The 27126-nt window shown below is 38.1% G+C and overlaps 1 protein-coding gene across 2 annotated transcripts in view; it reads left to right on the top strand.

The window, feature by feature from the left end:
* Positions 1 to 27126, top strand: part of TRHDE (thyrotropin releasing hormone degrading enzyme) — a 338491-nt gene that overhangs the window by 152579 nt on the left and 158786 nt on the right. For both annotated transcript variants that reach the window (XM_074942032.1, XM_074942033.1), the window contains exons 5-6: positions 5111 to 5224; positions 19649 to 19786. In XM_074942032.1, coding sequence (XP_074798133.1) covers positions 5111 to 5224; positions 19649 to 19786 — 252 coding nt within the window. The remainder of the gene's footprint in view (positions 1 to 5110; positions 5225 to 19648; positions 19787 to 27126) is intronic.

The following is a 27126-nucleotide window of genomic DNA, read 5'->3' as shown; positions in this document are numbered from 1 at the left end:
CACGGCTGTTACTCTGAAACCTGAAATTATAGAGTTTCCATCACTGCCCTTGGATACTAGTCTACAATTCAGTAAATCTCAGTGTTGTAAATTATTTCCGTATAGTTAGCGTGAATTTTCCTTTTTCTTACATTCTTCTAATTACTTCTAGTTTTCCCTTGTGCCACTTTAGATCGTTTGCTCTCTTTCCAAGCTGATCCATACTTAAAATGTTTGTGGTAAATTATCACATCAACAATTTGCTAAGTTTACTGGTCTGATCCTCATTTAAACTAATGCCGGGGGGGTGAAAAATGCATTTGTTTACTTTAAGGCCCACTTACATTGCCAGAGTGCAGTGAAGATGGCCTTAGTGTAAATGAGAACAAGCCTCTATATGTATTTAGCTCTTTTACTCTTTCCTTGTAAGTCTTTCCCTCCAGCCGACATCATTGTTTGTTGTTTTATTATAATGGTGCCTAAAGGCACAATTGTACAAACACACAATAAGAGAGAGTTCCTGCCCCAAAGTTTTTGCAGTATAAATAGACAAAACAGAAAAAAGGAAATATTATTTCTGTTCTAAGAACAGGAGTACTTGTGGCACCTTAGAGACTAACAAATTTATTAGAGCATAAGCTTTCGTGGGCTACAGCCCACTTCATCAAATGGAACATATAGTAAGAAGAGATATATATACTCAGTTACTCATCTAGCCTCTTACAGTTTGTACGGCAACTTCCACCTTCTCTGTGTGTGTGTATATATATATATATATATATATATATATACACGAATGGAACATATAGTAAGAAGATATATATATATCTAGTTCAATAGCTAGGGGATTCTTTTTACAATATAAAACAGAACTGGATTGAGTTCCCATCCCGTAATCTGGGAAAACACTAACACCACCCTGGAGTGACTCTAAGAGGTGATACTTCCCCAGTCACAAACATTGACTCAGTGTATAATCAAAGGAAACGTTTATTAAAAAGGGAAAGGGAATCCAGCATTAATTTGGGAAAACACCACTACCAGATTCAAAAGCATGTAAATTTAAGCAAACACCCACTCCACATTATATTGGTCAGTGTCCCCTGCCTAAGTTTCCCACCTCGCAGTGTGAAAGTCTGAACAAATGTCCCTTTCACACGCCACTCCTCTCTTTTCCTCCACTGCACCCCACTCACAGTTGGTTGAGAGTTCAGAGGTGCATTCACATGAGTCCACCTTTCATCCCTGAAAAGGGGGGACATTGAGCTGCCGCTGTTATCTCTGCCACAAGTGGCTGATTGCTGCCACCCCTGCGGCTATCTCTGCCAGAACACAGCTCTGCCGCTGTTATCACTGCTGCTGCTTGTCTCTCCCTGCTGCCTCTGCCATGCCCTGTCGAGCTCTTAGTGATTTCACTGGGTAGTAGGGAACTTCTGTGCTGCTGCCTCTTCATTTTTTTTTTCACTGCAGCACTGTCCCCATACCAGAACTGCCCATCAGTGATTTGAGCTTTAGTGATCACTGAACAGAAACAAGGACTCTGAATTGAATCTGATCAGCTCACCTTTAAACTGGAGAGGGGCGGGTCACATGGTGTCGAGGACTCTTTCGGCAGCATCCACACCATTAGGTGGGAACACTCATACCCATCCCCTCTCATCTTCAGTAAGATTTGGGATCTTTACCCCCTCCTTAGCAAGTGAGGTTCAGTTTAGAGTGAGCCCCTCAGTCAGGGCATGCGAAGTATAGTTCTGCTGCCCTTTGTTATACAATAAGGATAACATTTCATAACCCCTGCATTCAATGCTAAAGTGAATTGTAACCCAAGACCAGCCAAAACTGACCGCTTTGGCAAAGCATGTCTGTCTGCTGAACACCTAGGCAGAGTAGGTGTGTCTGTGCAATACGATCTGCTCCTAAAGTCTTTTCCCCCAGTGCATCACTAGATGTCAGGGGCGAGCTGCTTATATTAGTATATTCTTAGGCCCCACAGAGCATTCTACACGGCTCAAGATGGCACGGAGCCGACGGAGAAGCTGCAAAATACCCTTTGGCATGCATGGAGGTGTTCTTCAACTGAGTGCTCTTAATAATTCATTGCACTTCACAGTTTTAATTTTGAGTAAGTTCTCATCCCCTTTTTGCAGATAGGATACCTGAGAGGAAGCACAAGCTTACCTCTGGCAGACGTAGTAGAAGCCACATCTCTGATGTGGCAGATATAAGTCTCATCCACTTACCCACTTTGCCTTACAGAGTGGATGTGCCAGATCTATGTGCTTGGCTGTGCCGTTTATAGCTACTAGACCACACTCACCCCCAGAAGTAGGAATCCTGGTCCCCAGCATTTAAAATATTTTTCTACCTCTTAGGTAAGCCACTGGGAAAGTATGCTCTGTGTCATCCTCTAATGGCTGTAGAGTGACCAGATGTCTCGATTTTATAGGGACAGTCCTGATTTTTGGGGCTTTTTCTTATATAGGTACCTATTACCCTCCACCTCCTGTCCCGATTTTTCACACTTGCTATCTGGTCATCCTAAATGGCTGGGTTGCAGAGAGGATAACAGCCCATTGCTGTTACCAGATTTGTGCTTCAGAGCTAAAGATTCTGGGTAAAATCCTGCTGATAACCTACACTGAAAGGTGGCAGGGGTAAACAGGATGGAAGTTACCCTTTTCAGTTTTCTGTTTTCAAAAAGCTAAGCTATTGCATTTTTAAAAATCTCTTAAATGAATGTGAAGGTTACAAAACTATGCACTCAAAAATTAGGAAATGCTAGAATTAAAATTGTCCAAGTAACCTTAGTTGAGTCCTCTTGTGTGTGATACACATCTTTAATTATGTGTCCTCACACTGTGCTGTCCTAAAGACCGCAGTGTCATTTAGTTTTGGGGATGGATAGTGAATTGAGGCAGAGGGTTTTAGAAAAAAAAATATTTCCATGTGTTCAAGGCACTGGTCTGTGATCCAGGAGAATTCACTCTATTTCTGTGCTCTGCCATTGGCTCCTGTATGTTGCTTGGCAAAACTGTCATAATACATATGCATTAGGGAAGCTGATTAAGATTCCATGGGTAACTTCAGTTCTGGCATTTCCTAAGTTTTAATTTCTTGACATTTCAAACTTCCTGTTCTTTTAACATATTTTTATATATAATTAAATAAATACTTAACAACAAGCGGAAAAATACATAATGTTTCCACACAAAAGCATCTTCTCCAGATCCAAACAAATTCATCATCTGAGAAAGAATCACACTGTTCACAGGTCATGAACAGGAAATTAATCAAAAGCAGAGATATTGATACCAACTTACATTAGTTGCCCACCATCACATACAAATATAATATTATTAAAGAAGTTCAAACAGGATAGGGGATCCATAATATTTAAAAAATTGAGTACCTGTAATCATGTTATTGCAATTATTACTTGATAAACAGGAAAAATCTTACTCCCAGGAGTAAGATTGAGTAAGAAATGAGATGCTATGCAAAAATAATAATATTATGAATATATTAGAATATATGTTTCTGCTTTTCCAGAAAGGAATCATAGGTAATTCCTTAAGTAAGACAAATATACTTTTATCTAATCTAATCAACAACATCCCAGTGTTTCTAAAATTTTATTAATCCTTCCTAAATTATAAGAACATATGTTAACAAATGTTATTTCAGTATTATCAACTTTAATACTAGGGTTTTTTAAACAAAATCTCCCTGCCTATTTCTAATACTTGTTTTGTATTTTCTGAATAGTCTTATCATAATCCATGAATATAAACCTATCACATATTATTTCATCCTTTTTCATCATAAGTTATTTGTGGTCAAAATATATTCCCTTAACTCTCCACAGTTTGGGAGTATATTATGTGTGCATATGGATATCCAGTGTGTTTTTTTTAATCTATCTTTTTAACTGTATATTCTTTGGGACAGGGACTGCCTTATTAGTCTTTTAGAGAGCTAAGCGTATTGTCTGCATTTACTTAAATAATACCAGGAGTTACTGATCAGTGGATTTCCATGATCTGTTCTCTTAATTTCACTCTCAATTGGCATAAAAATTATCATCAAGATCACTTTTGTCAACCCCATCTGCAGTTCTCTTCCTAGATCTTCATTACATTTATCTTCACTCATTCAGGTGCTAGCTGTTGGCTGCTGAAACCCAATACTGCCAATCTGATAACGTTAATCTCTCTTTGCTATGCACTTTGGCACTGCCTCCCTTGTTCACTGCACCCACAATCTCCAGTCACAGCACTTATACCTGCCTCTATACTACCACCATTCCTTTTGCATGAATAGTGATGCACAGATGTACGGCAGCTCATTGAGACCCCACCGAGAGTTTCCAAACAAACACATAATTATGGAAACAAATAGTCCACTGCCCAACTCTTTTTTTTTTTCATACACTTGCCATTCTAATTGCAGCATCAGTAACTGATTCTGTAATCTCACATCAGTCATTCTTTCTCTAGAATATCCATTTGCTGTTCTGTCTCTGTTTATTTTAATAGTTTGTGACCACATGCAAGTTCAAAATTATCTCTTATGATGTTAGCTTCACCTCATTTTCTAATTGCATAGAAAACTACCAGTAATGCTTACAGATACAGACTTTGGTTATTCATTCAGAAAAAAATACTTCAGAGACATTGAGATATATTTTCAAAGTAGTGCACAGTGATTTACTCATTGAACTCCCATTAACATCAGTGAGTATCACACAGTCAAATACTCATGCACCATTGTAAAAATGAGCTCCCAATGTTATTCCAGTGAACAAACTTGATCTGAATAGACCATCCTTACAGAAAGCTAAAAAATGCTAAAACTTGGGAGATCTGGGTTCTGTTCCTAATTTCCCAGAGGTGTCTTGTACAACCTACTACAAGACACTTAATGTTCCTCATCTGATACTTATCTAATTCACAGGTAAAGCTTAGTTCATTGGTATTTTGTAAAACATTTAGAGATCCTTGGATGGAAGGTGTGATATAAGTATAAAATATTGTCATTATTATGAATTATAAACCTAATAGTTCTGGTTTTGTGTACAAATCACACATATATAAACAACATTTTATGTTGTTTGATTGAACTTTCCTTGTAGTGGTTTGGTGACCTTGTGACTCCAGTATGGTGGGAAGATGTATGGCTAAAAGAAGGTTTTGCTCACTATTTTGAATTTGTTGGGACAGACTACCTCTACCCAGGCTGGAATATGGTAAGTTCATGTTATTTCATTAGTTTGGAAACTCCACTGAAAGGTTGTTTTCCTGTTATACTCCTGCTTATGTTACAGTCAGGGTCTGCTGAAGAATACCAAATGGTGCGAGCAAGTATCAGATGTCCAATAAAGCAAAATCAGTGGGTGTGAAATCATTTGACAGCATTCCAAGAGTGTAATCTGTCATTTATTACAAAAAGAATAAGGTCTTGTGTATCGTAACCAAATGTTAAAATAACTGCCACTTTTCTATTCAAAGACGTTACACACTAGGGTAGTAGTGATTGAACACCAACCATTTCTGAAAACTGTATATTAATGAAAGATCTCTATAGTGTTTTCTGAGGTTCTCAGAACGTTGCATTTTTAGTTATAACAATATAAATAGAGAAGGAAGATTCAGGTAAGCCATACAGTGAAACTGAATATATTACTGCAATATTATGCTTTTTAAAAAATTATCTACAAAAAGAACAGAAGTACTCGTGGCACCTTAGAGACTAACACATTTATTAGAGCATAAGCTTTATATATATATATACACACACACACATATACATATATATATATACACACACACACAATATGTTCCATTCTATGCATCCGATGAAGTGGGCTGTAGCCCACAAAAGTTTATGCTCTAATAAATGTGTTAGTCTCTAAGGTACCACAAGTACTCCTGTTCTTTTTGTGAATACAGACTAACACGGCTGCTACTCTGAAACCTCTAAATTATCTGTTATGGTATTCTTGTTTTGGGCATCTAACATTCTATATTAATCTATATACTGAGGATTAAAGTGTGGGGCATAGTTTGTCACATGCAGTCATATAGCTGTGGTTATAGGATCAACTTCTGTCTTCTGAAACATGTGCAGCTCTCCACTGGTGAAAGAGCCAGGAAGTACAAGTTGGGTCATCCCCTTTGAGTCCCTCTTCTTGCAGATCAAGTGCCTAGATCATTCCCACTTATATCTTATTTTATTCTTGAATATCAGAAGGTATAATACCTTGACCACTTAAATGGTAAGGAAAGATAAAAGTTAGTGAGAGTTACAAACATAAAAGAGGCGATACCTTCTTTGTGAGCATGTATAGGGTGTCTGTATATTTTGTAATCTCCCAAGAATAAATTATTTTATTCTTTGCAAACTTGTCTCTCTTTTGAGCTGATAGTATTATGTATCATGTGACATTTTTTTATATATATACAGCTTGTAGGATAAAGATTTTAAAACTGAGATTTAGTAATTTGAATGTTTTCATTAAACTCATGCACATTAATTTCTGAAATTGTTTTGCCACTTCTTGAATTTAGTTCTGTAGTTTTAGTCCACTCATTTTTTGTGAAGTAAATCCAAGATGTAATAATTAAGAATTAAATAAACTACTAACTCTTAAATAATTGTACATGGGAACTCTTTGGGTTTATGGACATTTCTGTTTGAAGTCTGATTTCTTTATTCTGTGCCATGTTTAATTTGTTTCGGTGTAACATTTCTGATTTATAATTGCATTATGAAAAAAAGCAAAATAAATCTATATCTGAACTGACATCTGCCTCACATAGGTAAGCTTGTTGGGTTCACCTAGCTTTGGGTGTAATAAAACTCATTCTCTTCAACTTTTTGAAGAACACATCTTGAATTACAATATAATCATTCTAATTATAAATGCAATGGAATCTGGCAGCTCTTGATGATTTTAGCAGAGGGAAATGTCATAGACTACAATGTTCATACGCTGGTTTTTATCTTTGAATCATCATAGTCATTTGTGCTCCACATAATCACTTTAACAAATCCAGAATAACTTTGCTTTAGAAGTCATCTTGAATGGAGGATGTTTTTTGAGAATTCCTGTGGAGTGAATGTAATGTTCACTGTTATGCAAATGACATACAGGAGAACCAAAAGGCATGTGGGTTGAACAAAGTATGACAGTTAAATCTTGGAAATCAGAAACATGCAGTGCATGAATTAGAATTAATAACAGCAAAATGGCTGTGCCTGGAAAATATCTATCTGTCAAGTTATTTTAAATGAAAAAGGAGAGTTGACATAAACTTTTCATGAGGCTTCTGCTATCATTAGCCTTAGATACCAAAATAACCATACTGACATCTAAATAGTTAGAAAACTGGTGGCAAGATAGAACACATGAGAAGTTAAACAGTATAGCATCCTACTGTGGTGTTTTTTACAGACTACAATGGGAATTGATAATCTGATGTTTCATTCGTTTTATAAAGGTGGTAGGACTAACAAGCAAAAGTTGGCTACAGCTATCAGATTTTGGCATTCTGGTTATTTTTTTTTTATCAGTGCAGAGTACATGTGCTACTAAGATTATTCTGACCTAAAAACCTAAGCAACAAATAGAAGCAATTAGCAAAAGAAAAACTACCCAAACAATTCCATTTATTCAAAAGTGAAGAAGTACACATTACAGGCTACATGAAATTAGTTGCAACACCAAGAACCTTTAGCTCTATTTCTCATAATGATGTTACTTAAATAGCCAGAGTAACAACATAGGAGGCTGCATACTGCTGCATCAACAGTAATTCAGACCTGTGAAATACGCATACAAGGTCCCATTGAATATGATCACACAAGGCTTTGAGAGTGATTTGCATCAGGAAAGTATCAGGAAAGCCAAAAATAATATAATAAAATCTCTTCCCAAAGAATGGGGAAAGGTAGAAAATTGACCTGCTTTTGCAACCTTAGAATTTTATTCTTGTAATCCTCCTGTGAGGATTCAAACCTTGGGGATTGAAGTATCAAATACTACTGCCTTCCAGTTTGTTACAGAATATGCTGTCATATCTCTTTTTGGGCTGGTCTAGGCACCAATAAAAGACTAAGGCTGGTACATTTTGTTAAGATAGCCTTAGCAATGGTATGCATGAACACTGTCTACTGCTTAGCCCTCAGTTAACATGGGAAAATGAAGAATTTTTATAGGAAATAACTTACACTTTTTAAATTTACAATGAATAGCCACTTTCTAATACAACTTGTCACCCCCGGGGTTAAAAACAGGGAACCAAATCAATCTTCCAGTGCTGCCCCATTTCCTGTCAAATCTTATAAAGCTTTTCAAGCAGAAGCCTCTCTCCTACTTCTGTATATGTTTGCAAAGATACCTCAAAATGGAATGATGGCTGAAACATATTTCATCACCCTTCTATTAAAAATTTAAAAAGGGCTAAATCAGAGCTTAAATCTTATATGTCTATTGTGATACTAAATCATTGCTATGGTTCTTGCATTCAGACGTAATCTCATCATCCCATGTATCAAAATACTGATCAGATGGGCTTCAAGGCAGGAAGGTAAGTCTTAGCTTTAGGAGAAAAAATACATTGTTATATATCATCAGTCGTTCCCAGACCCACAGCATAAAGGCTCCACTTATAAAAAAGCATGGAGGCAAGAAATCTCTCAATCAAGTTCTATATACAAGGTCTGAGTCCATTCCTTCACTTTTGCTTCCTTATACTGAACGGTACACAGCCATAGTCCTGTCCTGCTCCTTCTCTTTCCTACTCTACGACTACCTGTCTTTCTAGACCCAAGATCAAAGAGAAGACAGATGAAAGGAAAGAAGAAGGAAGCAGAATTGAAGAGGGGGAAAGGATAAGAAGATCTTGCAAAAGAAAGAAGATGGGCAAAGAGCCCGTTGCTTCTTTCAGAGATCTATATGGGGAGAAGCCTAAGGAGCAAGCTGGGTCACCAGTCTTTATAGGCTCTGAAATTGGATTTGTCAGTCCATCATGTTACAGACCTGGCTGAGTCCCCCTAGTTGATGGTCACCAGTCTGTAGTAATTGGACCCAACCTGGGGATGCCACATGCTTCCAAGCCAGCTGGGTCTAAGTGGAATTCAGATGCTCTTTCTAGCTCTGTGTGCAGACCTCTTGTCTGGCCCGCTTCTTTGGAACTCTACAGGCCAACTGCCCTTGCCCCTGAAACAAGTGCTTTCACATCCTAAGCCTCTCCAGCCACTTATGCATGTCCCTCTCCCTCCTGGGTCTGCCCCTACCAAGTTCCACCTTGCTATGAAGTGCTTTGGTTTATAGTTTATGTGGCAAGTTTATAGTTTATGTGGCAAGTAAAGTAAAGAAACAGGCTTTGTATAGGAGTTCCTAAACCTGCAGTAACTTTTACTCTCAAAGCATAGAAGAATTATAGTTCTTTAGGAAAACAACAAAACGCTCTCTGCTCTCTCCCCTGAGACTTTGCTCACCCCTTTTTGTGAGTCCTTATGCCCTCTCCATGTGACAAGTGAGTAGGCTTCTCCTGTCTTCTGCATCTGTACAATCCTCCTGAGATCTGATGATGGTCTGCCATTGAGAAAAAGGGAGCCGGGAACAGATCCTCTCCTTAAATAAGGTTTTTTCCCCTTTTGTTCAAGTGACCAACTGATCAGCTTTAGAACTCCCATCAGGTGGTTAGTCAGGAAGTCCCAGCCCACTTGGAGTCCAAACTGGGGAAATCACTTTCCTTCAGCCTGGCCACTCTCTATAGCAAAATAATTGTCCTAGGGGTAGACCTCTGATTGAAAAATAGTCACAGCTGATGAGTCCTGTGTTACCCCTTCAGGGAGGTGTCAGGCATTACAACCAGCTGCTCTTGTTCTGTCCTTGACAAATCTTGGCGGTTAAAATTACATAAATGGACACAGAAATGTTCCAATCCATCACACTATTTCCCTTTCTTCCCATGGAGTGGTGCCTTTCACATGGTTTAGAACCCATAATCCTTATAGACTGCAAGATGTATAGAAGTTTGCCTGCCTCACTGTGTCACTCTCCACCCCAGTCTCCTGTTGATCTCTGGTATCAGGCAGCAAAGTTCCTGTCCCCTTCTGCAGCTAGTCAGCCAGCCTACAATAGCAGACCTCTTCCTTCTCTGCTTCCACACTGGTCCCAGTGGCTGTAGTAAATTCGAGCCACTGTGTCCTTCCTGCTGAGCGCTAAACCACTCAAGACATCTAGCAGAGTGGTGAAAGCTTTCATTTCCACATTCATAGTGGATCTGGCTTTCCATCTCCTCCTCCCATGACTGTCACTGCAGAGGCCAGTCTCTCATGCTGAAGAGTCTACCTAGAGCCTTTCTGTTAATCTCCAGGAGGGGCTTCTCTTAAACTCCTGTCCTGCAAGGTGATTTCTTGGTCATGCTAATGTCAAACAGGCAGGTCAGGGAGCTGAGCATCCTCATTATCAGCCCCAATACCTTTTCTAAGGTGAATTTTAGCCTCCTGCTGGGTATTATTCCTAAGGTAAACACTGAATTTCATATTAATTAACCCATTATTCTTCCCATTTTCTGCCTCTAACCCTTTCTGCCCCAAGATATTGCATTTTGAAATTTTGTTTAATCTCTTGAATGTCCAGAAAGTTGAAACAATGACTTCTGTGATTTTAGGACTGTTATAAGAGGAAAACTGCCAATAACATAACTACCATCTGGGCCAATATGTGAAATTCCTAAAGACTAAATGTATTGCCATTTCATGATCAGTGAGTGGTGAGCCTCTCATGTTAGAGGCAAGCAAGGCAGTACCAGCTGTATCTGACTGTATCCTGGTGGCTTCTTCTGTCATAAACTCCTACAAGTGACATGAGAAGGTCAGCCTACCCCTGCTGGGGGTAGTAGATGTAGGTGTCTCTGTTAGCAGTATGACAGAAGAGGGACGAAAGACAACAGGAAAAGTACTCATTGGTAATTCCCTTTGACATAGTCCTGTCTTCTCTCATCCTACATTTCACCCCCCCCCCCCGAGGCAGGTTTGCCACTTCTGGAAGAGAAGGAGGCAAACGGGGACATTTATATATAGGACTTTACTGACAGCTCTTTTACCTCTTTGTTTCATGGTAGGTGGAGCCATTGTGCTATCTCTACTTGAATATCTCTGTTAGTGGGATAGGAGTAGAGGACTATGACAAAAGGAATTACTGGCATGTAATTTTCCCTTTTATCCATCAAACACAAATGTCAAATGCTTTAGCAGTCACTACCTTGCTTGATGCTGAGAAAGCATTTCACAGAGCCCAGTGGCCTTCTCCTGCTCCTTTATTTTATAAGACTTTGGCTATAGTGACAAATGTATTGGATGAGTCAAGGTATAATACCTCAATGTGTCACACATTGAATCGTCTTCCTTCTTGTCAGGTAGAGCACGGGGAAAAGGCAGCCCTGTCTTTCCCGCATCTGCTTACTACCATGGTCATGTTTGCTGGAGATGTTCTCTTTGTTAGAAACATTTGATTGAAGTATCAGGAGTAAAACCTCCATTTTTCATGTGGCTGGTAACCCTTTACTTTCTTTGAGGGAGCTGAAGCTATCCTTCATACTACAGCGCTTCATGCAGTAGATGATTCTGCCATTCCTGCAGGAGCTTAATGTTGTAGTAAGTCTGCAGGCCAACATTTTTCTTTTAAAACACTGTGGTGAGAGACCTTACTTGAGTATAAAAATAAATACTAATGGGAAATCATTAAACTAAATGTCATTCAACTAAATTATTAGAGCATCGCAAACTGTACTGCTCAAGTCCTTGATAAATGATCTCAATTGCCTATCGTTCTCACTGACAGGATTAAAAAAATGAATATTGCAATTAGATTTATTCATATCTTTAATGTGCTTTGTCTTAAATTGCCTGCTAAAAAGTTTATCTCCCTCAATAAAATGTTCGTAGTCTTTGTTTGATGCACAAGAAAGCCCAGATAAATAATTAAAAATTTTGAAGACGTAGACTTATGACATGGGTCTTTTTGAATTTTTTATTATTATTTTGGCATTTCAGACCTGAGCTGTAGTCTGCTTGATCCTTGTAACCCAACATCGATATCATGCTGGCTCAGCAATGAGAGAGACTTGGTCTCTCCTTTTTTTAAAAAAAACCCTCCCTTTATCTCTCCTTTTTTTGGTTAACGCCTCCCAGTGCCTCTAAGAAGACAGTCTTTAATTAATACCGCATGGAGTGTGGTTTTTTTCCCCTCAGTAACTACTCACTGAAGTCAAGCATTGTATGATTTTATGTTTTAACTCAACTATAAGGGAAACTTTTTATGTGAAATTATATAGAAACTCATGTATAATTGAATATCACAGGATATGGACAGGTAAGTTGCAAGCCATTCTGATTACATATTACTAGTCCCGTTTAACCGTCACAGTCCAAAAGTTTAGTTTAATTTACAGCTAGAAAAAGAAATTTCCACAAACAAATGTTCTTTTCCAATAGAGTTTATAAATGTTTTGGCAAGAAGAGTCAGTGTGAAGGATACTACTTTAAGTAGTTAAATTCTGTGCAGCTTAGAGACCAGACATAAATGGGTATACATGTTTATTCAGATGATTGAATACAGGTTTAGAGGATGTCAAGTTCTCTTCTTGCTCCATGTTGTTATCTGCTCCTTTTGAGGAAAAATATAAAATAGCCATTCTTATCAGAAGCTGTGGATCATGTGATTTCACATCTCCTGAGTTTGGGGGTTGGGTAAACCTTTAATTTCAAAGTGAAACTCTGCTAAAACTGCTGAAGATCGCATTATTTTGACATGGCAATTCCTCTCCCTGTCCTGAGTGAGGATGGGAGCTAAGTTTCCTGGCATCTTGCAACTCCTCCAGAGGAAGAAGACTCCTGTCCCATCAGATCCCTTCTCTTTGAACCTGACTGCCCACTTCACCTAAAACCGTATTCCAGACGGTAAGTCTGGTTGCCACATAAATATCTCTATATTTGGTTGCATGCACGTTGACAAATGCTTTATTTCTTTTGTTTTGACATTTCAGCTGTCTGCTCTGATCAATATGGCTATGGTTTTAAAATTGCATACAACATAAAAGCAGATTTTAAAGGAACAAAATCTTGCAAGGATTGTTCCAGACCCACAAAATGGGCTTGATTCACTCAAGACCCGTGCTCCCTAGACCTCACCACTTTCAGAACAGAAAAACATAGTTTCTGGAAGTTCAAAATCCAGCACAGCTATGACACCTGGAAAATGTTCTGATTTAGTGTAATGTTTGGCAGTCATTGGCCGGGGCTCTGCTGGAACATCAGCCACAGTTTAAAGCTGCTCTCCCAAGGTTGAAATGTTGTCTATGGTCCCCTGAACTGGATATGAATTCCTCCTATGGAGGAGCAGCCTGTACTGGCCTTGGAGGATGAATTTAGCACATAGACCCAGCATCACCAGGATAAATCAAGCCTAATGTTTTAAATGCTGATGGAAGTAATACAGGAACAAATATGTGTTCACCCATTTTCCTACTGTGTCTGTTGCTGTGGAGTCACCTACAAGGAGATAACAAGACTCAGAGTGGAAGATTTTGAGCGGCTTGAACTGGTCATCTTTTTAACCAGTATTTTAAGTGAAATAAGTAAATGTAGGGATGTGTTTTTTGTTGTAAAACTCCCCATTTTATTCAACCCTTTCCTCCCTTATTATTTGGATATTCACTGGAGCAAAACTGATTTAATATATAGCTAAATCACATCTATCCTTGAGATGTAGAAGAATGAAGAGAAACAATAATTACAATGGATGGGGAAGTCACAAATCTTGAAAATACTCCAAATTAGCAGCAGCAACCTGTGAATACATTACCCCAGTGCTTGGCTACCTGCACTGGCTCTCATTTGAATGGACAGTACATTTCAAAATCTCTGTTTGATATTAAGAGCCATCCATGGGTTTGATTTTAGTTAAACGACAGACAGTGTTTTCCTCCTCAGTGGTGAACTCCAACAGCAGCAGCATTTCTCTGGGACAATGGAACTGTCAACCAGTGGGAAAGTCTCCTGAGTGCAGGAAATAGATAGAACTCTCACGGGAGCTGGAGCAAGAGTATGGAAGAATAAGAGATGAGTATGAACATGGACCTCTCAAAACTTTTAGAATTAATAAATGCAGAACTTGACTTAGTTTTCCCTCAACCAATTCCATACATGAATGCTTTCACACACATACACACACCACTCTCACACACACAATTTAAAAAAAAATGCTAATCAAGCCATTTTCCTTACAGTTGGGGAAAGAAGAGAGATTTTTAATTTTATTTTTAAACACTTGGGAGTCGCTCAGCCACTGTGGTGGTGGGTGGTGTTGGTTAAAAGTATATAGACAAACAGAGAGATGTTAGTTTTGCCTCTTGTGTTAAATATGCCCAGTGGATCTTCATTGTATACTTATTTTATGCATCCTTGGGATACTCCAGAGACTATATCCCTCCAAAGTCCAATTTCACCTAGAAACGTGTTGTATTATCTCTTGCAAACACTTCTTTTGACAGGCACCAGAGATCACACAAATCCCCTCCATACTCCCGATGGCTAGAAAACATTAGGTATGGTGGAGAAGATACTGCTGACTAGACAGGAAAATCATGTAGAGGTTTGGACACCCATATTAAACATTATTCATATAAGTCCCTTAATCTGTAAACCATTTGAATGCCTGTTCCAGAACAAAGGCAGTGCCTTTCATGCTTAGCCCTTTGATCTCATATGTATAATAATTATCAGTTATGGGTCTTATTGTACTATTCCTATTATTTCTTTTGTTCAATTGTTGGATGCATTCCAGTGGGTTTTTAAAATTCTTTGTCCTCTATTTCATATTAATTTGGAAATTATTTTTATGTGACAAGCTCAATATTATTTTATTGTCATGCTAACTAACTTATTCCATTGCATTGTGTCTCAATAAAGCATTATTGAATAAGAAGCAACAGCCCTCCTTCATTACATCATCCTTATCCTGTATTCACAGGACTTTGATTCAGCTGTTATTCAGTTCTCAGAGGAGTACCCCTTTACATAAGGAACATAAAGAACATAAGAATGGCCATACTGGGTCAGCCCAAAGGTTCATTTAGTCCAGTATCCTGTTTTCGGATAGCGGCCAATGCCAGTTACTTCAGAGGGAATGAACAGAACAGGTAATCATCAAGTGATCACCCCTGTCGCCCATTCCCAGCTTCTGGTAAACAGAGGTTAGGAACATCATCACTGCCCATCCTGGCTAATAGCCATTAATGGACCTATCCTCCATGAACTTATCTAGTTCTTTTCTGAACCCTGTTATAGTCTTGGCTTTTGCAACATCCTCTGGCCACAGGTTGATTGTGCGTTGTGTGAAGAAATACTTCGTTTTGTTTGTTTTAAACCTACTGCCTATTAATTTCATTGGGTGACACCTAGTTCTTGTGTTATGTGAAGGAGTAAATAACACTTCCTTATTTACTTTCACCACACGAGTCATGATTTTATAGATCTCAATAATATCCCCCCCTTAGTCATCTCTTTTCCAAGCTGGAAAGTCCCAATCTTATTAATCTCTCCTCACATGGAAGCTGTTCCATACCCCTAATCATTTTGTTGCTCTTATCTGTGTCTTTTCCAATTCTAATATATCCTTTTTGAGATGTGGTGACCAGATCTGCACACAGTATTCAAGATGTAGTCGTACCATGGGATTTATGTAGAAGCAATATATTTTCTGTCTTATTATCTATCTCATTCCTAATGATTCCCAACATTCTGTTAGCTTTTTGACTGCTGCTGCAGCCCTTTCTGTTCAAGGAATATTATTTCACATTTTCTTACTGTTTAAGATGTAGCATCTTATACGTGAAGCAGACTACTAAAAGGCAATTGCTGTTACAGTCTAAAGTCTATATTAGAAATCCAAGTGAATGGCAAAATTTCACAGAGCAGAAATACTCTGGAGAAGTATCTTTATAGGCAGATAATGTGCAGACCATACTATCCACGAAATTCATTTCATTCACAGTCAGGCTGCTGGCACTCCCAGCAGCAGAGTCTAAACTCTGCCAACAATCCATTTTGCAGACTGTGCATTTGCAAAAATGGGCATGGTCATCAAGGAAAGAAGAGCACAGAGCTCAGGGGAAAGCAGACGAGGATAAGCTCTAAGAAGTAGAATTTGGAGGAACTATTTATTTGGAGGAACAGAATTAAAAGGAACTATTTCGTGAAGATACATGCACTTCGATGATATGATGATGGATGTCAATGTAAGAATCTGAATAGACCTTGAAAATAAATGAGTTGATGTAACTGAAATTAAAATCAAAGCTGCTGGCACATTCATCTCCTTAACTGCATCTTTTTTTCCATCTGACCCCTGCCTCCTCAGAACATGACTGGATGCTGGTGCAGGAGCTGGTGAAGAAAGAGAGGGATGCAGTAGGAAGTTGCTGAAGCAATGCAGTCAGTGCTCCATTTCTTTCTTCACAAGCAGGGAGTGTCTGGGCTTCCAGACTCTTGCCATCCACCGTTCAAGCAGAGTTTGACTTTGCATTCTGTTCCTCTCAAAGCAGACAGGAAAGGTGGTGAGGAGGAGCATCAGGTTTGGATCGGGAGGGACCGTGCATTTGTGGTGACGGAAGAAGGAATCAAGAATCACTTACTTGGTTTTTGTCTGGCTTTGAAGAAAGGTGTAGAATACAGTAGTAGTACTCCACTTATTTCAGCAACCTTCTGCTGTCCTGGTACTGACCCTCTAGAGTTCTAACCCTCTTCCAGGTTTCTGCATTGTCTGCTGTCACCACTGTTCTACCATGCAGCCCTGTCCTCATGTAGGGTAACTAACACTTTCCATGCATAAGTCCAGTTGCCTTTGCAGCATATTTGCACAGAGTCATGCTACAAATAGAGACTGGATAATGTGAGGAAAACTCTTCATTCTTGGCAGTATGCAGAATTCCGCTTTCTTTTTCTGTACAGGGTTCACAGGCAATGAGAAATTGAGTGCAGTATTTTTTATCCCAGTTGAACGTTCTCAGAAGAGAGTAATCTTAAACTATATTTTGTAATTGTTTCATGTTAAGCCATAGCCCCCTCACCCACCACATTCACAGCTCACTGACCTTATAACACGTTGATTTTCTGCTTGGTTCTCCACAGTGCCTGTTAGCTGCTTCCTTGGTCCTATAGATGTTATGTTGAAACAGACCAATACGATCTTATTTGACACCCTGCAGAGGAAAGGAAAGTCTCTTTTTCTCCAAAATTTAGTATTAATGATTTTGGTGCATTCAAGGTTACTCACAGCTAGGTACAACACTAATGTAACTTTATCTAATAGGGGCTATAGTGTTTAGGTAACATGGTAATTAAGCTGATTCCAGTTCATACCACGTGTTCCATTTCAGTTTCCTGTTGCCTCCTCAGTCTGCATGCCCACTTGCCAACCCTTAAATATATTGTGTATTTGTTTTTCTGTTTGGTACAAGAAGAATATCAAGAGTCCTAATGTGACTGAAAAGCCGCCTTGAAGGTCATTATCCCTGTTTGAGCCTAGGTTGTAAGACGGCCAGCTAACATGCCTCAACAATGTTAGTCTACTTTAATTCTGACTGACAGGATTCAAAACTACACCTTTTTGGCTTATCAAGATGTGAGCTAAGAAACAAACAAACATAACATTTCCTTTTTACACCTTTTCTTCATCTTGTTATAACATCACCTTAAAATTTCCTAGATTGCTATCTGCTTATCTACTTGATTCAAGGTTGTTATAAGTTAATCATTTGACTGACACCCCATTGTCACTTCTTAATGAATCCATACCAAATTCAACGTGTTTAAAATCCACCTGAACAAATCTTTGGTAATCATGATTTCCAAACTGAACTTTGGAAATGTGTTCAATCTGCATAAACTAAAAAACCCGCTGTTGACCAAACAGGCAGGGAATCCAGTATTGCGTGAAAATGAGCTGGGTATGACCAAGAGTTTCATGATCCCTGCACTTTAACTGTTTTCTCCTGAGTTTGAATGAATTTCATCCCTACTCGCCCTTCTGAGATGGTGTTGAGTTTTGCTGTTTATAAAGGGACCAGCAGCTAACTGTTTATGACTCTAGAAATTCTGAAATGAAAGATAATGTGAATCAGATATTACATTTCCTTTCATAAACTCTACCTAATATGGCTATCTGAAACACTAAGTATGTATTGGGTAATTGGATTTCTTGCATCCCATGTTTTTAATTGCTTGAATATATAATCAGCTCAAGGTACATTTCTTGTACCTTGATGAATTTTAACATAAAGGTTTATTTCCAGATGGATCAGCATTGGAACAGCTTTTCAGCTGTCTTATAATTTAAATTAACACACTGGTACCAAAACTTTTCTACACATGAAATTAAGCTCAGAATACATTACGTAATCATGTGGTTATTTTATATGTGTATATCAAAGTGACTCTTTAAAAATGCCGAACTCCCAGGAGATCCCTAAGATTATGCCACTGGGTCAACATCAGTTCAACAACTTTTGTAATGGAGATAAACGTTAAAATATATCAATTCAGAAAAAAAAATTAAACTTTAATTAACAAGAATTTTTAAATCACCTTTCTCATTTATACCTGGCTTGAAAACCTGAGCAGATGGAGCTGCTTCCTTTGCTGACAAAAGGTTGTGGAGCAGAGGCATCAACACTAATATAACTTTAAGGGCATTAAATTCCTCAGTTGAAGAAAGTGTCCCCAGCTGAACCATGAAAGAGAGTGCTCACAGTCCACGTGTACTTCTACATGGGCATTTAGTAAACTTTACTGCCGGTTTAAATCTGCAGTGGTTTTGACATATATTTATAATATCTATTTATGATGGAGATGAAGACAAATTCATACACTGGACATTAATTGGATGGTCACCTATCATTGACTTGCTTTCTAACCTTAAGCAAGTCATTTAAATTTTTTATGCCACTTTCCCTGCTTGTAAAACTGGGCTAATAATACTTCTTGTCTCCATAAAGATGTTGTGAGGATTAATTAGGTGAAGTCTGTAGAGCACTTGGAGCTTTATAGATTAAATGTATGGTTTGCTGTGTGAACTTGAACAAGTCACTTCACCTCTCTGTGCCTCAAGTTCTTCATCTGTAAAGCGGTTATAATTATTTTTACCCACCTTTGTGAAGCATTTTGAGGTCTATGGATAAGAAGAACTCTGCAAGTGTTAAATCTTAATATCCATTTATTTTTATGATTGAAAACTTCTTTTTTACTCCAATAACTTCACTGTAAGTAGAGTATCACTTTTGTCTGAATTGGAATTTACACTTTTATATGCTTTTAAAATAATTTAATGGTCTTTATTTTAATTTCAGTCAGACTTTCACCACAACCAAAATCACAAATCAATGGGTTCCACAGTACACACAACTAAAACTGATTCCAATTGGTTTTAATTCAGGAATTAGTAGAGGTTACTATGAATAACAACCAGACCATACAGACTTACTTTAGCAGGTCCTAGTAAGGAAGGCTGCTGAGCCGCTGAGTCTGTGACTGATTTTCATCATTTCCATATAATCGTAAATGTAATATCCATGATATTATTGCATGTACTGTATTTCAGGAAAAGCAGAGATTTCTGACAGATGTCCTACATGAAGTAATGCTGCTCGACGGCTTGGCCAGTTCACATCCAGTTTCACAGGAGGTGCAGCGAGCCACAGACATTGACAGGGTGTTTGACTGGATCGCCTATAAAAAGGTGGGAATAGTGGATATTTCAGAAGTAGTGTTAGGAGAACATGTTACATTTGTAAAGCTTATGCACTCTTGGAAAAGGGCACACACCACAGAAATTACTAGATAGGAAACCAAAAATAGTGTGGGATAGTTTTGGGATTACAGGTTCAACACTTTCATAGTTAGCAAATTATATAAATAAAGCTGTGAGACTTTCAGAGTTCTGCAATATAAAACTATTATTATATATATTACTTAGATTGTTGCAGAGTCCAAATTGTGCTAGGCATTTTAAAAGTGCAGAGAGAGGCTCAGTCCCTGCCCTGATGGGAATCTATAGAGAAAACGCTTAAGGTGTCTCCAATTCCCATTGAAATAAAGTGGGATGGGTTTCATTATTTTACTTATAGGAAAACTGCATTTTTTGAGTTAAAAAAAATCTCAGTGTGAAAGGTCGCCGTTGAGAAGAAGGAAACTGGCTTGTATGGAATAATGAGAAAATATGTCTTGAAATCAGGGACTGTCTTTATGTTTGGGAAGGAGATAGAGGGTTCTGTATGCCAGAAATGGCATTCAGTTGGCACTTTGAGCATTGGAAATAGAATTGGCACAGTAACCCAGATCATCTGCCTTGGGAGCTTCTGTAAACAGGCTTTACTCAGGGATGCTCTCTGAGGAGTGAAATCTTCCCTTTCCCTAGACTCTGGAGCCAATCCATAGCTGCTATTACAGCCTCAGCTGTATAGTACAGTAACCTCTGTGGCATTTGCACACCACCTGCATATGAGGGGTTTGGACTAGTGGACTTGTGTAGTCCTGGATCTACTTGTCATAGCCCTCTCCCTCCACTGCCCTGCCACTGCTCACAGAACAATCCTAAGTGCTTCTGAGGACAGGGGCCTGCAGAGAGCCGGTCTGCAGCAAGCAAGGGTTAATGTGCTATTGGTATCCTGATCTATTTTCTGCAACTGAACCAAGCCACTGCCTTTTGAGTTGTACCTGGGGCATGATCATCCCTTGTGTCTGAATATTGGATTAGAAAATTTCAGGGCTATCACCTTTTTGGTTTTATAGTATGATTTTTACTGCCTCTTAAAAAATCATTTAATGCAACACAAAGCAACTGGGAAAATTTGCCCTCAGTTACATAGACATGGTTTCTGTTGACTTCAGTGGGGGGTTGCCCCCAAGAGCTAAGGACTGATTTTTTCTCTGAATATCTTTAATATAACAGTAAACAATTTATACGTCACTGATTCTCCTATAGCTCGTTAAAAAACTTTGACAAAGTTCAAATCCTGTTTCCGTATCTTGATAACAAATGATGTTTTTTTCCCAGTGATATTAGATGAGGTACATAAAAAAAAACAGTTTTAATTAAAAAAAATCAGATAAGATCTTTAGTTTAGGTATGAATTACTGAAGATATATAACAAATCCATTTAGCTTACATCTCTAATCCATTTCCAATCCCACATCAAATGAAGGTAGAGACTTACAACCATGAAATAATAAAGTACCAAGTGGAAATAACACTTCCAAGGATTTGTAAATAAAATAAAAAAGTCTTTTTCACCCAGTCTCCAAATTCTATATATTAAGTAGCCATATAGAGGAAGTATATTTTTGCAGTGTACCATCAGATCAATTAATACAGAAACTATATTGTTTTGAATAAATCACATTGTTATCAGTTCATGTAATCCATTTACATGTTACAATTTAATAGGTGCCTGACAGAACATTTTCATGGAAAATATGAGTTTAGATGAATTGTAAAGAATGTGAGTTTTGCAGCCAGTTCATATTGTGGTCAAATGCTTATTCTTTTTTTGAGCAATAGGAGAGGAACCTTCTACTGGAGATTCAACCAAGGAAGTCATCTCACTGATGCTCTCATTTTCTATAGCCCCCTTTCCCTCTGCATCACTAGATGCATGACATCAGACTCTGACTGCACAGCACCAGTATGGCCCTATGCCTCCTGCTGAGCAGCCAAAGTACCCTGTATTCCAGGGTGTTTTCATATCATCTTGCACTCATACTGTGCTAAGCAAGGGGGAAACACACTTTTTCAGCCATTAGCTACTCCCACTCAGCAGAAAGGTCTGGCCTCATTTTGGTCCTCTGCCTTCAACAACCTTATAGGGTGGAGGATCTTGAGTGTGTAGGACCTAATGGATGAAAAAGAGATATCTATAATAGGACATAATACAAAAAAATCAAATAATCAGGGTAATATTTTCAAAAGTGCTGAAGTGACTCAGAAGCCTAAGTATCCTTTTCAAAGGTGACTTAGGTTCCTGTGTTGCTTTTGAAAATTACCATTGATGAATTAGACCAGAAGAGCTAGCACCTTGCAGCATGCTAAAGTATTCGTTTCATTTAAATGATCTTCCCACCTTGTGTTTTCTAATGATGTCTCAACCTCAAAAGGTCCTAAGGGTCATCTCAGATCTGCATCCAAAATATCTGATACTGGTTATTTTTGTCCAGGATAATAGTTAAGTTAATATAATACTTAGCACTTATATTTTCATCGTAAAAGCACTTTACAAACATTAAGTAATTTTCATTTGCATTGAAATGACACATGGGACATTGAGACACATCAGTAAATTATTAGTTATTTTGTCCAGATTCAGCATCAAAGGACCATAGTGCTTTTTTAGGAGATTAGAACATATTCCATATATTGTATAGAGATTATCACATTGTAAAGGTTCCTTTTTTAACTGTAACAGTTGCAAAGGCCAGTGGATCTGCCAGCCTCTCAGCTGAGTTCCTTGGGTGGTTTTCCAGATGTCCCAGAATCCTAGTTATCCCCAAGTGTTTCATACAGGGCTTGCTCCTGCAAGCTGCTGAGCATCCTGATCCAATCCAGCAAAGCACTTTAAGCATGTGAGTAGTGACATCAGGTGGATTACGCTTAAAACAAAACATGAGTTTAACTGTTTCTTTGGACTGGTCTCAGAGAAGACCTGTTTTGGGTGCAGAGGACTAAAAAACAAACCAAAGTATACATATCCCTATATTTCAGATATAATCAACCCCTAATTAATGCAAGCTAGGAAGAAACATCCCCTCCAGACAAATTATTCCATAACTGCCCACTTCGGGGTTTCTTGCACTTTCCTCATAAGCATCTGTTTACTATTGGAGGCAGGATAATAAACTGGATGTGGCAATTTTTATGTCCCTGTGTTTCTTATTCATTCCCATATATCTTTGTAGCATTCTGTGCAAATACTGTTCACCAGTTTAACTAGTGAGGAGACAGAATAACATGCCTCTTAGAAGAAAAGGCAGCATTTTCATTTCCATCTATCTCTCTACTGTCTGTCAATATAAATATTATGATAAATTATATGTCAAAAGGATTCTTAGATTGTAAATCTGGAGGAAAATGTACCCTACTCACTATCTCTCTCATTGCTGCTGCTCATCTTTTATTTTTGCCCATTGTGCTTGTCCATGGCTTTTAGAAGGTACTTTGAGATAATACAATCAAATGCCTTCTGGTCCTGCTTGCAAAATGAGGCATTGGATAATTCTGATGCGTACCAGGAAGCGATACTGTGACTGTTATTTCCTTTGTGGCTATTTTGCCACTTGCCATTTTTGAATTTAATGCCTCATCCCAAAGTTCTTTGGGATTCTTTCCATCGACGTCAGTGGGATTTGGATTGGGCCCTCAAAGAGAAAAAAACAGGACTTTACTGACATTTTAAGAAAAAAACCTCTCTCCTTTTCACTGGCTCATTGCTACACAAAAGTATCTTTTCTGTATGGTGGGCATTTTTTAAAGCAATTTTTTGGGTTTTTAAAATTTCCACTTCGTGTTCCCTGCGGCCTCTGGTTAGCCTTGTGGATTTCCCCCTTTCTTCTCTTCACAATCTTTTTCTCAGAAACAAAATGACAAAACTTGCTCATATCTAATTTTTCTTTAACAAAAAGACAACCAGTAAATGCCTTTGTCTTTATTATTATTATTGTATAGATGAGTTAGATACAATTAAAACCGTGCAGCTCTCTCAAACACTGTCTTGACAAAGAGCTAACATCTGCAACTTTAAGGGCTGCCCTTCCTTCTCTCTTTTCTTTATACATCTTAGAGCTAAACATTAAAATTATGCTGTTTAAATGCCTTGGAGCTGAATATATTCTTCACTTCCACTTTTTTGTCCTCTATGGTTGCACATGCGAAGAACATTAAGCTCTGAAGACATTTATTTACTTAAGCCCAGAAGCAGAGTGAAACAAATACTGCAGTGCTATGAAATACAGTGTTTCCACTTGAAGTGTTGATGATGATGTTTGAATATTTCAAAAGCATTGTGCTAGTGATTCTTAAAATGTGTGTGTCCCCTCCCACTAGAGCCATAAGTACCTATGTAGAGGAACAAAAAGTCATAATGGCTTATTCATAAGTAATATTAACAGAAAAATCCATTCAGCCTTCTTGTAAAGCTCTCGTGTCACAACAGAGAATGGCTCTCTCTCCCTCATGCTGCTGGAAGAAAGGTATCTTCCCCAAAATCTCAGAACTTGTGATTACAGAACACCATAGGAAATATAGTTTGCTGAACACTAGAGAGGATTTGAGGGATTTTTACATGAAAGCAGAAAGAGTGGTGGCATTTCTGCACCAGAAATACCTTTCAGCAGGAAATGTAGCCCCGGAGAGCTGCAGCAACAGAGAGAGAGAGAGAGAGAAAGAGAGAGAGCACAGTGAGAATACCATGAGGGACAACTAGCCATAATAAAAGGGTAAAACAAGACAGCTGTAGCACAGCGGGAGCAGCCAGAACCAGGACAGTCTGAGACAGATGCATCCAAAACAGAGTTGCCAGAACTAAGGGTGGCTCTAGCCAGTAACAGCACAAGAAGGGCAGACGCAGTGGGCACAGGAAGGTATTGAAGGACACTAAGGACAGGGCAAATAGCCTAGGCACTGGTAAAGAATTCTGAAGTCGTAGACAACAGCCCAGCAAGAAAATCTAGAACTAAGTATGTCCCAAGAAGAGTAATGATTCTGACAGCAGACAGAGCAGTGGAAATAGAGACTGGATACAGCATAGAGTGTCATTATATACATATATTATAAAAGCTATTTAGGTCCGAGACAATCTAGAGGCAGCTAAAACAAGAAGGAGGATATCCAAGAAAGGGTGTAATAATCCAGTGTTAGTCCATGTTGATTCCGTTGACTCTATTACTACTTACTTTATTTTTTCTAAACCCTTGTACATATCATTTACTCTAAAGTTTGACTGCCGTGGCACTTTTTTAAAGCACAGTGCATTTTTTTCTACTGCAGAGTAGTAAAAGAAAGGAGCATTTGGTAAGCAAAGGAAATATTACAGAGAGTGATGAAAAAGCAAACCCTCCAAAATATAAATTACTATATTGGGAATTAGGTGTAGCAAAACTTCTTCTCAAAGGAAGATGCTCCGCTGCATAGTGTAATGTGTGTGGATGTTCTGGCATAAGAGAATGTAAAGCAATTGAACATATTGAACCCTTACCAATTAAGTATGACTCTTTTGGAAAAATTCCCAGGCAATATATTTAATTGAAAGCTGGAAGAGCTACATTGCCTAGTATTGTCTGCATAATCAATGGGAGAAATGACCATGCATTTTCTGCATTTAACTTCTGTATTCAAACACTTCCATTGAAAAAAATGTTGATTATGCCAGCCACCTAAGTAGTGGTTGCTATCATATTTGGACCAAAACCTGCAAATCAACATATAATCTTCACTTAACATCATGGTTGCCATATGCATCTATGATATGGTTACTTAAACGTGAAAACAATTTATTAACAATTTAAACAGATAATAATAATGATGTAAAGCAAAGCAGGCTTTATTTGGGTTATTCAGCTAGAAGAGTCCATAAAAGAATAAGATGCTGCCCAGCTATTTTAAATTACTTATCATACAGGCCAGATGCTTTTGCAATCCAGTCTCTTTCAGTAGTCTAAGTAGATAGCTTTTTGTTTTTCTGGATTTATTTATCTATGATGTCAGTTGTGAATGACACTAAATTCTTTATACATTTTTTATGAGGGTGTGTGTTACGTGATTAGACAGCACACTAGGTCAGTGCTCAGACGACAGACTGTTTCTTCTAAAGCCATTTGTAATCCATTGTACAGAGAAAATAACTTTTAGTGGGAGCAATTTCATTCCATAGAAAAAAAGTCCTAGATGAAGCAGTTTGCATTACGAATGCCATCTACACTCAAACAGTTAGTCCCAGATACAGCAAAGCATTTTCTTTCCAACTCAGAAAGGTACTTAAGCATGTTCCTAACTTTAAGTATGTGAGTTATCCGACTGGAGCCAATGGACACATACTTAAAATGAGGTATATACTCAAGTGCTTTGTTTAATTGAGGCACCTACTTAATTTTAAGCACATACTTAAGTCTATCTGAGTTCGGTAAGTACTTATGCAAATGATTAAGTGCTTTCTAAAATAGGAACAAACTTATCCCAACCAGTAATATATATATATACCTGGTGCTTTAAAAGACCTAATTATCCAAAGCTGAGGAAAATTATGAGTGAAATTGAGTGGGAGGAAAATTTTAGACAGAAAAATGTGAATAAAAGTTAGGAGTTCTTTAAGAAGAGTTTATTTGATAGCCAAAAGGCCAGGATTCCACAATCCAAAGAGAAGACAGTTTTGGCTAAAAGCCCATTCTGGCTCAGTGTTGAAGGGAAGGCAATAATTAGAAATTACAAAAGCAACATATACATGGAAAAAAGAAAAATAGATAGCAATCAGTATAAATGAAAAGTTATAATAAAGTATAGACATTGATAAGGGAAGCTAAAGAAATCAGAGAAAAATCAATGGCTGTCAGGGCTAAGGACAATAAGAAAGAGAGTTTTTTAAAGTATATTAGAAATAAAAGAAATCCTAGCAATGGTGTAGACCCATTTCTAGATGGAGATCGTAAAATTGTTAATGATGCAGAAAAGGCAGAAGTGTTCAATAATATATCTGTTCTGCATTTGGAAAGAAGCAGGATGTTGAACTTATATCAAATGAGGATTGTGAAGTACTTTTCAGTCCATTAGTTCCGAGGGAGGATGTTAGTCCACATCCATTTGGGATATATATTTTAAAATCAGCAGGCTTGGCTAGCTTGCACTCAGAGACATAAAGACTCTGGTTGAGGAGATTTCTGTCGTTCTGATGATAATTTTCAACAAATCTTGGAATACAGAGGAAATTCCAGAAGACAAGAAGAGTACTAATGCTGTGCCAGTACAGTAGAACCTCAAAGAAATGAACAGCAGAGTTACGGACTTACTGGTGAACTGGACACCCTGTGAAACCAGTA

The sequence above is a fragment of the Natator depressus genome, chromosome 1, assembly GCF_965152275.1.
Source record: "Natator depressus isolate rNatDep1 chromosome 1, rNatDep2.hap1, whole genome shotgun sequence".
Lineage (NCBI taxonomy): Eukaryota > Metazoa > Chordata > Testudines > Cheloniidae > Natator > Natator depressus.
This window is presented reverse-complemented; position numbering and strand designations above follow the sequence as displayed.